We start from the raw sequence: 11,820 nt of genomic DNA, 5'->3' as shown, positions 1-11,820 counted from the left end.
TGTGTGTGTGTGTGTGTGTGTGTGTGTGTGTGTGTGTGTGTGTGTGTGTGTGTGTGTGTGTGTGTGTGTGTGTGCGGGGTTGTGTTCATGTGTGTACTTGCGTGCATCTATGTCTGTGTGTGCGTGTGTGTGTGTATACCTGTGGGTTTTGTCTTCATGCACGTGCATTGGTCCCGCGCGTGTATACGTGCTGTGCATGCTTCAGGCCAGTTCATCGCCGAAAGAGGCCAAAAGTGAAGAAGCCCTCCTCCAAATCGCTGTGAGTTTGTCATAACCCATCTGCTCCTTTGTACTCAGCCAGCATCTCCATCCAGATTTTTTAGCATGGTCAGATGACTTAACAGCATGGTGCCCTATTTACTGTATTTCTGTACTCCTCTACTAATTGTATTTACATTTCCCTGCATTGCATTGCTGCACCATTTTCATTCACTCCCTCGGCTCAAATTCATTACAGCAATGCAGATATGTCATTGTCACATTGTGTTGCGTTTTCTGTTCTGTTATTGTCATTTCCTGCTTTTCCTCGCAGTGTTGGTAGGAACAGACCACAGCTGGAGCCATGGTTTCCAGTGAATGCCTCAGGCAGTGCATTTAACTTACAGTAATTGTTTCTCTTGCACAGAGGGCAGATTTGGGAAGGGTGGGTTGGTTAACCACCTGCAGCCCACAACCAACCGCATCGGCCTCCTCCAGAGAAGGAAGGAGAATGGAGAGTGCAGAAAACCCGAAGACCTCGACTTTGATAGACCATATGCTGGGATACCACTCTAAGCTGGGTTTCATTTTCGGGGGAGCTGCTCCTCATAGCCTCCTACCGGGGTGTAGGAAATACCAAGGCCTACAATAAGTCTAAAGACTCAGCAATTATGTATTTTGGACCATATTTCATATCCATTTGCAAACTTTGCCACCCCCAGCTGTCAGGATTGTTAACAACAACAACAAGATTCTGTAAATCAAGTGGAACCGTTTGGTGTCTGCAAGCCTTTCAGTATACCACTAATGCTTGTAGATAATATACAATGTCTCAGCTTTAATCAGCTTTCTTTCATGTCATGTGAGACTGTGTGGAAATATGATGAGTAACACGTCACTTCTGCTGCTACACAATGACGTCATGGCCTTGTGATGTCTCTGCGGCACATGTGGATTAGCTAACTATTTCACACTTGGAGTAACATTAAGACATATGTTGTATTCTTTCTCTGCACCAACGTGTCTGCACATGGAAGTAAAGTGGACTTAACCAACAACCAACTGCATCAAACATGTCGCCATACTCTTTTGTATTATAGTTATTCTTAACACCGATGAATGTCCTTTGTTACTACAGGTCATCCTCCTCACAGCTGTGCGATCTGAGATGACCTGAGTTTGCCTGCAATGATTTAAATGCATACACAGAATTCAACAAAAGTCTCTTTATGCCCTTAAAGAGGTCTAAATTAACAACACCATCTCACAATGATACAATCCTCCAGACTACGTGACCTGTAACAGAATGTGTCATTTGTGAATGCCATTTTACTCCTTTGTATTGTCAGTATCACACTGTAGAAGTATCCAAATAGTTTGTTCAGCTTGCTATACATGGTGCTACAAGATAACAATACAAGTCTGAAATCTTGCTGTACAGTACAGTATGTATTTGAATGTATGTTGTGCAATTAATATAAATGTTTACAATATTTTTTATAATACTGGAGAGGCAACCTCATTGTATGATACGAGTTGACAAAATGAACTTATAGGGAGAAACGTAGCTTGAGAAATGTCATTGTCATTGAGATTTGTATGTTTGTCCTTATTTACATCAGAAAAGCACTTAAAGGGTTCACTGTGAAGAGCTGTGCCATGTACATTAATGGACAGTATGCTTTGCGCCGGAAGAAAAACAAAACAGTGTAATACTCATTGATGTGAAGTTTACTTCTTGCATTTGTTAGCTTCTTTTCTTTTCTTTTTTTAGCCAATACTTCCTTTTAATAGAGTGCTGATAGTCAATGTGAATAAAGTGTTGTTTGACCATGAATATGACCTGGCTTTTATTTTGAAATTGTTAAGTAATTTACTGTTTTCATGTCCAGTAGGTGTCTCTGTCTGCCCGTTTCTTTGGACAACCTATGGTGGTGAGTGCAGTGACATGTGGAAGCTGTAACCTATTTGCTCTCAATAATGTCCCTTTCACTGTAGCATCAGGAGGGTTTGTACTTAATGTAATCTCAACAGTGGAATCCCAGCAGCTTGAGATCATTAAATTGGTAGTCATAGCATTCTGATTGGCACAGTCAAGTTAACTCTGTTATTTCCAGTCACGCTGGCATCTCAGTCTGAATAAACATGAACGCATGCCCACTTATGCACAACTTTAATCAAACTAACAAACTAAAATTTAAAGGTGAACTTAGGTAATTTTTTTAAGGTCATTTAATAGGAAATAATATATTGTGCTCATGAATATAAGTTGATTAGTGTGTAATAATGTGTTAGATCACAGGATATTAAACCATGTAATGGTTCAGAGTGATGATCAGCATCAGGTTCAAACCAGTGGATGCCTGCGATTTAAACACAACTTGGAATTAATCCATTAAAAATACACAGGAGCAGGCTCCACTTTGTGGAGGCCGCCATGTTTCCCAGCCTCTTGAATACAGTGGCCGAAAAAGACATTACACCATCATTACACCCGGTGTTTGTGCCTGTACACTGGCCAACTTACATCGTACACCTTATAAGTTACTTCTTTCCCTTTCAAACCATATATGTGAACATTTGTATGTGTATATCATTGTGTATTCATCATCTTTCTCGTTATGTCTTGTTGTTTTTTCTATGTTTTCTCTCTTCCCTCATTTCCACTTCATCCTCTTCCTCCTCATCTCAAACCTCGTCTTCTGAACTGCAGTTAAGACTCTAACACACCAACACAAGCATAAACATGCTTATTTATTCCTGATATTGTCGCAATTGCATATTCAACAGATTACACATGCCACTCTTCCATCTCTGGACAGCTGAGAAGACCCAGCTAAACAACAACAGCTGCTTATAAGCTAACATTTTGCTACTTTTATGCTTGACTGTCCTAAAATTCTCACTTTTCCTCTGATAAACAGCTTGATTACTTGATTAGAGCAGCAACGAAAACAGCAGTCTTACCAACAGAAAGGTTCAGGATATCCTCAACAACTCACCACTGTCATCGGGCATAAGTGAGCTTCACAGACCCATTGACTCCTATCAGACTCCTTTCACAAAGTTTTGCAGGCTCTTCCACAATGTATTGATGTGGACACCTGGCTGAAGAAATGGCAGGGTGAGTTATTTGTCTCATGGCAGCCACCATAGAGGATTCAGTTGTCTGCAGTTTGCAATCTACTGACATCCAGGCAAGATTTTACACACTGTGCCTTTAAAATAGCCATGGTATATTTTGATTTTATTATAGATTTGTGGAAGTAGAAAATATTCTTTCTTTGTCTTAAAATGTAGTTTAAGACACAGTTTAAATAACCAGATGAACAATGGCAATAAAAGACTATTCTATTCTATTCTATTCTATTCTAACAATTTCCAAAAACATTAATACGCTGCTTTTTAAGAGAAAGCACAGGATTATCCGCTTTGATACTTTGTGCAAGCAAAGCCCTTCAGTCAGACCTGCCCTAAAGAAACCAGAGTCTAGGTGGAGGTATTGCACTAAATTAGCCAGGTAACTTAAAAAAAGAGCATGCAACAGCTTCTCTGGCCAAAAGTTAATGAACAACAATTAGTAGTACTGGCTATCGCCTGTTCTTCTGCACATGCTCTCTGTTGTGCACGATGCTGACTGTGCTGAGCGCATTGCCTGGACATGCCTTCACAGCAGTCAGAAAAAAAGTGGGAGGGACTGGTCAAAGGGTGAGCCAGTGAGAATATAGATTATATATTAGACACAACTACTCTTGAATTTTCACATATGAATCGAATAATGTATTTCAGCTGTGTCATGCAATGCAAATCTGTTGCTTGCTTGCTTAACAAACCTTCTAATAAATAGACCGCATTTGTTAAAAAATAGCAGCCTTAGTTTTATTTAACTTAATATATGAAGTGAATTGAAGTTCCTGTGTAAGTTGGCACACAAACCCCCCCTCCCCCCCCTTCTAACCTTTAACATCTTATCACTTTACTTTGTTGAGCCAGCTGAGCCCTTAAATGTTTTGGCTATCTTAAAAAAGTGCCGCTTTTTCCAGAAAGCCAGTCGAAGGGCTTCAGGATGGGTGGTGTGGTGTGGAAGAGGGAGGGGAGCAGACTGGGTGGGGGTGCAGACTGGGTGACCCCCATCGCAACCTATGACTCACGTGCAGAGGCGGAGACTGCGTACGGGATTTGCCACCGGAGAGCCGTCCCGTACTACTCACTGCTCGGACAGTTCCGTGCGCTCACAAAACTAACCTTACAAGCAAGAAGAGATAAAAACAACAACAACAACTGTACAGTTCCTTTCGCTGGAGCCTCGTTTAAAATGTGAAGAGCATGGCCGGGACAAGGTAAGCAGACTCTTTCTTTAATTTCACAGCGGCGCGAAATGAAGTGGAGAAAGTTTAGAAGCCGCCGACGCTGAACCGGAGCCGCAGCTCGCGGGATAGTAACATTATTTTAAGCCTCTGTGGGTATTTTAAAACCTTTGAAAATAAAACGTTTTTTAAAAATCTCCACCAAAGTCTGTTAGGGGTGACTTCTAAGTTTAACAGATTATTTAAACCGCGAAATGTTCTTATTCTTTTTTATTTTCGATTTTAATTATTATCTATCGTCGGTGAGTTAAAAGTAAAACATTACACTGTAGCTCGCTAACGCCTATCATGGGAAGCTAGGTGGCAAAGGTTTGACAAAGTTTTTAATTGTAGGGAGAAGCTGCAGTGTGGTGGCTGTGGTGGGAGACGGAGGCTACTTCTTAATTCTATCTAGTCTCCAAATGGGCTTCACGGGCTTAGCTCTTTGCTGTGGTTTTAGGAGCCCGGTAACCCAAAAAGAGGGCAAATGTTCCACAGTCCATTTGTTGCGCCTGTTTCTACTACTGCTGTGGCTCTCAGATTCAGCTCCACGTGTCTTAATTTCTTCGCCATCTGTTTTCACTGCAGATGTGCATTAAAACTTTGTTTAGCTTTCATCGGTTGCTTGCTTTAGTCCCCACGGTCTATTTAAAGTCACTTACTGCTTTGGCTACAGATTTTCATATGGGAACTCCTTAGTGTTGTGATACATGCAGTAAAAAGTCCAATTCCTCGTCCTGTATCTGCTGTTGAGTGCAGTCCATTAGACAGTAGCTGACGAGCAAGTTTTCGACTCAGCTGTCATTTATATTAGCCTAAAGCTGTTTATTTTGGCAGGGCATGCCAACCTGACTTCCTGGGCGCAGCAGTTTTCACCATCTCCCTGCCCAGCTGGTGCTCATCTGATGACTTTTGTTTGCATTTGCGTGTTTGCATTTGCGTGGCGTTGGTGTAAATTTCTCTATCTGCTCAGCAAATTGCAAGAGATAGATGAGATACTATAACAGAGGACAGCGATGTCGTTTGGTCAAAGTTTCCATAGTTCATGAGTTTTTTCTGTGAGATGTAGGAACCACAGTTGAAAATGAGGATGTTGTCTCGGTGTTTACTCTGCAAGCTCACAACAGTGGGCAGACAATCTAGAACAAGCAACACATCCCCTTCAACAAGATGACTCTAAACGGTGCTTTCTGCAAAGAAGAGACCGGATGTCCATCCCAGACAGACAATAGGGAAGTTTGTTTGCCTGTTGACAGGAAGTGAAGCCTGTCCTGCACTGACGGCTGCATGTTATGAGTCATGGTTTGTTAATAATCGCTGTGATTTCATTAGCTTCAACGTACACATTTCCAGCTTTCACTCCTTTCTCTGATCCCTTGAGGATCAGTGCTCTTAACACTCAGCACGCACTTTTCACCTGACTTTGATTCTCTGTGGCCTGCCACAGTGACTTTGTAATGAGGTTAAGGTGATTTGTCCAAACAAATTTATCTGTACCTGAGCAACCACTCACACTGCGAACTGTGGGGATTACAGACAGGTTTAAATCGCAGGCATCCACTGGTTTGAACCAGATGCTCATCGTCACTCAGAATCATTACGTGGCTTAATATCCTGTTGTACTTTTTAGGTCTATGACACAAATTCAAGAGTTAAAAGAGGTGAACAAGTTTATGTAACGTCAGTGAGCTAAGGTGCAAATGAAACCCACAAAGTGCAATTAACACATTGAACACAAAGAATCTGCCACGACCTGAAGATCTATTGTTGTTAGTGAAATATTAATCCCTCCCTACACGTTGAGCCCCAGCGATGGCCTCTTAAATCATAATCCACTCCTCCCCTCAGGCCTGCGCAGGCCTGGCGTTAACATCTTCACTGGCCTGCTCTGCATTTCTAATCCTAGAGAGTCTGCCGTCTGCACCTTCACTTCCTCTAGAGGACAATCCGGACGTTCCTTTCCTGCGTGGCTCCTCGCTGACCCCCTTGCTTACCCTGTAGCTGCGCTCTGGGATTAGACTCTGGCCTCGTTTGTCATGTCAGCAGGGGGAGGATTCGCGGGGGATGGTGTGGGCTTAGGCCAAAATGAAGTTACAAACTGCTGCTGCTGGTGGTTGTAGGCAAGCAGGTCAGATACTAATAAAAACTGCTGTTTTGACAGCACCCAGATAGCACAGGTGGAATTCTTGAGTTTATTTTATATAAAAGGGGCGATGCACAATATGTATTCATCGATAACCCTGAATGATTTTACAAGATAATGTTTAGAGATGAATGTTTGTGGTTATTAAGCACAATTACCTCGTAATAGGGTCATTCTTTTTTTGTGTGTGTGTTTGGACAAGTAACCCCATTGTTCCCACTCTGACAGCTGGTGTGCTGATAGAAAGGCTATCTTCTATGTGGTAAACACCCTGATGCTGCAGCTTCTGTTGCACATGTTCGCTCTCGTCCAGAGTCTTATGTGACCTCAGAAGTACCCTCCAACTAAGGCAGGGGTGGGCAATTCCAGGCCCCGAGGGCCGGTGTCCTGCAGGTTTTAGATCTCACCTTGGGTCAACACACCTGAATCACATGATTAGTTTGTTAACAGGCCTCTGGAGAATTGCAGGAGCTAATTTAGCCATTTAAATCCGCTGTGTTGGTTCAAGGACACATCTAAAACCTGCAGGGACACCGGCCCTCGAGGCCTGGAGTTGCCCACCCCTGAACTAAGGGAAGGGCTGAAGTTTTTTTTAGGAAGGACAGGGACTTGTGTTTGGGCAGGCCTTGCTCTCTCTGAAAGGGAGTTTATTGACCCTTTGGCTGAGTGTCACCTCGGACAGACAGTGAGTGTTCAGCAGAGCAGTAAGGGGGCCGGAAGTTCCCGGCATTTCTGCTGAGCTGCAACATTCGTGGGTGATTCGTGGCAAGATGGTGGGACAAGACAATACTCCCCATAGAGAAATCACAGAGTGCCGCTTCTCTGCATTTAGCTTGTAGGCGGATTTCAGCAAGGGTATCTGAAGTAACATTTAACAGCTAACACAAAAATGTTCTCCTGGAGCCGGTGGTGAGGTAGGCTTTTTTTTTTATCTCGTTCCTCATGAAGAATCGGTTTGTTGCAGTGTGGAGGGGGGTGAATGCTTTGGCATCTATATGGAATGAATTGGGGGGCCATGTAAAATTGGTAGTTGGAACGCAGCATGGGAAAAACTGGCCTTGCTGAAGGTTGGCTGTGTGACCTTGTGAGATCCAGTCTAATCCAGCGCCAGTAGAGAGGGGAAGCCGTTTCTAGTCATGGATTAGGGCAGCTGTTGAAGGAGGTCACCCCCAGATCTCCTATACATGTCTCAAGCTCCGCCTCATCGCAGCACTCGTTGGCTGCGATCCCCTGTGTGGACGCAACAAAGAATTGAATGAAGTCTGCCTGTTGACCCGACAATACTCTGCATTGTTTTGTACTATTACAGGCTTCAGAATAGGGTGCATTTCACAGGCTTTGTAATGCATATGAAGCTGAGTCATTGCGGGACTTTCTTGTCAACTGTGTACTACTGATTTTCTGTTCCCAAAGAGCTTGTGTGCTGTATACAGCTGTGGTAAAAATACTTTTTTTTTTTCCGACTCCTAAGTCAGATGAGTGTGTTCGTGCCCTCCAGTTTTACGAGCAGTCAACATTTTTTGTTTGTCAGCTTTGCTCTTTTTTCCCCAATACCACTGTTTTAAAAGACCCATGTTCAGCTCAGTTCGTGCAGGGTGATCATGCTGCACACAGACCAAACTGGACCGTCTGGTTTGTGCAGTTGTACCTGAGTCATTGCGGTAACTCAGAAATGGCAGTCTGCTCTCAGGTGATACGAGACAATGAGGTTCTTGGAATTAGGTTTACTCACCCGGGCTGAGTGATGACGACATATAGTGGTTGAGAAGTCACTTTAAGCAGAATGGTGCTGCTTTTGTTTACAAAAATGTAGAAAGAAAGCAAAGTTAGGGTTGTTGTCAGCTGTTGCTGTTCAGTTTGCTAACTTTTACTTTTGCAACAGGAACTATCAGCAACTCTCCTTTTACCTAGGCACGTATAAAGGGTCTGTATACCTTTTTTGAGGAGGTCTTCTGTCTATCCCAGTTTGTTTGACCCTTGCAGGACTTTTTGGAAGTGAATCAAATAATAGGGTGCGTTCAGGAGTCTAACCCCCTGTTTATCTTCATCTTCCCATACCAGCCGTCTCCTCTCTCTGCCAGGCTTTAGCTGCCCGGCTGTTTGGTCTTAAAGTTCTTTACCTCTCTTCCCCTCATTGGCACCCGGCCTGCCTTGGTTCCTGGGTCAAGTCGTATAAGGTCGGCTCCAGTGCGTCTCACGTGTCCCTCTGTGAAAAATGACTCCCACATACCCCTCCAAACTTGTTTCCCCATGTCAGCACACGGCGAGTAAGAAAGTGACACTGACAACTGCTGCCAAGTTTAGGAGGAAAAGGGGAGCAGAGAGAAGATCTGGAACCTAAGCAGGATTTTAAAAGTCACAACCTTTTGATCATCTGAGTAGCCATAGTATAAACTTGGGGTTTATAGAGTGATGTGGTATTGTACACAGTATGCAGGAGAGAACTGGGTGGTTGCTGTGGAGCCCTGTGGGTCCCCAGTACAAAAGACATCACAGTTAAAGTCGGAGTATAAGACGAGTTAAGAGCATCCTAAACCTTGGCATTAGCTTTAATGAGGGCTGCAGGAGCCTATTCCTCTCAAACAAACTGCCAATTTGCTTGTTGTTTATATATAGATTATATATATATATATATCTATATCTATATATATAGATATAGTATATATATATATATATATATGGATATATATATATATATATATATATGGATATATATATATATATATATATATATATGTATATATATATATATATATATATATTTATATATATACATAAAAAAAATATATATTTTATAATTCAGTGCACACAGAGAAATTGTGCCATGTGTTTTACTGACCTCTGACTTGTGGTGACACGGCAGGAACGGGAGGTGTTAAACAAAAGGCTGAAAGAATGTGTTAGTGACAGGTGCAGGACATTTTTTTCTGTCATCTAAAACATGTGCACGCTCCCTTCTCCCTGTTATTGTTCTGGTTACCAGGGTGGAGTCTGCTCCCACATCCTCCACAATGGTTAGCCACGTACACCTTGCCACAGCTCAGTTTTCAACAATGGACGCTCAGTATACTTGTGATAAACCTTACAGTCAGATGCGTTAAATGATAATAATGTTGTTTTTTTGTTTGTTTGTTTTTGGGTTATTTGTTTGATCTGAGTTTTGTTGTAGTTGCACGTGTTTAAGTTGCTTCGTACGGGGAAAGTGGTACAGCACTCAACGTGCCCGGTTTATGGTTACGTTCTCTGTTAGTTACAGCTACTGGAAACCCAGCCAAGCTCTTAGCAGTCGGCTCGTGTCGCTGCTGTTGTTTTACAATATTTAGATAAGCAGGTTGCCTAGCAGCATTGCTGAATAGACTTTGTACATGGTTTATACATAATCAAACAAGTCTTTTGGCAGGTCCCTCCATGCATTATATTGAGGTACAGGCCTCTGCTTGCTCTGTATCAGTAAATCACCAGAGATTTCTCACAGTTGCAAAATGTTTAATACTAACCCAATTCTGAAATAGTTTGGGAGTGTTTGTGAAGTGTAAATAAAAAAAGAATGCGATGATATAAACCCATATTTTATTCACAATAAACCCCAAAAAATTAAATGAACAGAAATGGCTCATTCTGAATTGGATGGGATGGGAGGAAAAAGCTGAATACCTAACTGGAAACAACTGGAGCAACATTTTGTAACTAACCTGTTGCCAGTTAACATTATTAGGTATAAAATGTCCATCTTAGAGTTTCTCTGAAGTAAAGAATATTCGAGGCCAATTTACTGACCTGCCAAAAACATCCCATCTAGATGAACATCTTTTTCAGGCAAGACTGCATATTTCAGCAAGGCGATGCTGAACTGCACACTGCACCTATTCCCACACAACTGCTTCATAGTAAAAAAGTCTGGGTGCTGCACTGGCCTGCCTGCACTCCAGACCTGTCACCACTTGAAAACATTTGTCACATTATGAAATGAAAAATATGAGTTTGTGCAGGTCAGACACAAAAGAAGACCCCAGGACAGTTGAGCATCTAGAAGCCTCAATCAGATAATGCGACATCTTTCCTCTCCCAAATGTCCAGCAGCTGGTCTCTTCAGTTCTCAAGACGGGGATATAACACAGTCCTAAACATGGCTTTGTCCTTATATCCTGAAATGAGTTGTGTTGCATTTTTCATATGCTTTTTTTTAAAGGTGTCGATTTCAATATCTAATGCTTTCTGTGGTCTGTTGTGAATAAAATATGGGCCATGAGATTTGCAAATCATTGCCTTGTATTTTTATTTACATTTCATCCAACCTCACAGCATTTTCAGACTTAGGTTTATAGTTTTGGGTGTGTGCAGCCAAGTGATTTTGAATTTCTTCCTTTCTGCAGAGTGAGGACTTATTTTTATGCCAGTATCTGAGGAGAAAGGATGTTTTATGTCTCTAAATAGGAAAGAGCAGCTCTGTAAATATACCGGCAAGGGGGGACCTTGGCACTTGTTGCTGTGACCGGAGTGGTAAGGTTTCCTAGATGAATGGCAGGCCCTGTGCGAGCGCTCCGCCTGCTTCAGTCCACAAGGAACAGTAGAGCAGCAGCAGCTCAGAATAGTTGGTTGCTGAAAAAGGTTGGCGGTTACCTTTTAAGAGTACAGCGTGATAGATGGGAGCATAATTGTCTCACTGGGTTGTTATCTTAGTTTTGTCTAGTTTATGGACCAGTGATTTCACTAAAACCTTCACTTAGCACCGTGTTTCTGAAGGTGTGCTATCGCTCCATCAGGAATGCCACAATAGCACAGAAGCATAAAACAGCATTTCAGTCGTTATGAGATTATCTGATGACACAACGCTTAGTCTAAACTCTCCACCACCCGGGGAAAACAATCTTTTCTCCTTTCTATATGGTTTATCTTTCTGATGAAATCAACAACCACACTAGCATTTGAGTTTGTTTGAAACCCAAAGCTGCACAATGACACAAGGTTTGCTTGCTGCCCCATTTCCAGTGAATGCATTGTCCAGTCCTCTGTGTTTACCGCTGCTGGGAAACGTGCCATTTACACTTTGGCGCTGCCTTTGAACAATGGGGCAGATTCCATGAGCTATATTCTGTTGTTTCCCTAACTCTGGGAAACCGCTCTCAGTTCTAG

At 42.4% G+C, this 11,820-nt stretch overlaps 2 protein-coding genes across 9 annotated transcripts in view; both read left to right on the top strand.

Annotated features, from left to right (window-relative positions):
- Nucleotides 1-2,035, top strand: part of sulf2a (sulfatase 2a) — a 33,497-nt gene extending 31,462 nt beyond the window's left edge. For 5 of the 6 annotated variants that reach the window (XM_014341026.2, XM_042214733.1, XM_005915317.3 and 2 more), the window contains 2 exons: nt 206-259; nt 626-2,035. In XM_014341026.2, coding sequence (XP_014196512.1) covers nt 206-259; nt 626-656 — 85 coding nt within the window. In that variant the 3' untranslated portion in view covers nt 657-2,035. The remainder of the gene's footprint in view (nt 1-205; nt 260-625) is intronic. The other variant, XM_005915318.3, reaches the window with a different exon arrangement.
- A 2,305-nt stretch (nt 2,036-4,340) lies between these two features.
- arhgap46a (Rho GTPase activating protein 46a) overlaps nt 4,341-11,820 on the top strand; it is a 30,311-nt gene continuing 22,831 nt past the window's right edge. The window contains exon 1 of one of the 3 annotated variants that reach the window (XM_014341021.2): nt 4,341-4,538. In XM_014341021.2, the coding sequence (XP_014196507.1) occupies nt 4,525-4,538 (14 nt within the window). In that variant the 5' untranslated portion in view covers nt 4,341-4,524. Of the gene's footprint in view, nt 4,539-7,251; nt 7,602-11,820 lie in introns of those variants that run through there. The other 2 variants (XM_005915314.3, XM_042214658.1) reach the window with 2 other exon arrangements.

Source organism: Haplochromis burtoni, unplaced genomic scaffold, assembly GCF_018398535.1.
Source record: "Haplochromis burtoni strain Fernald_Lab_line unplaced genomic scaffold, NCSU_Asbu1 Contig_12, whole genome shotgun sequence".
Lineage (NCBI taxonomy): Eukaryota > Metazoa > Chordata > Actinopteri > Cichliformes > Cichlidae > Haplochromis > Haplochromis burtoni.
Note: the sequence above shows the minus strand (reverse complement) of the source record. Positions and strands in the feature narration are given on the sequence as shown.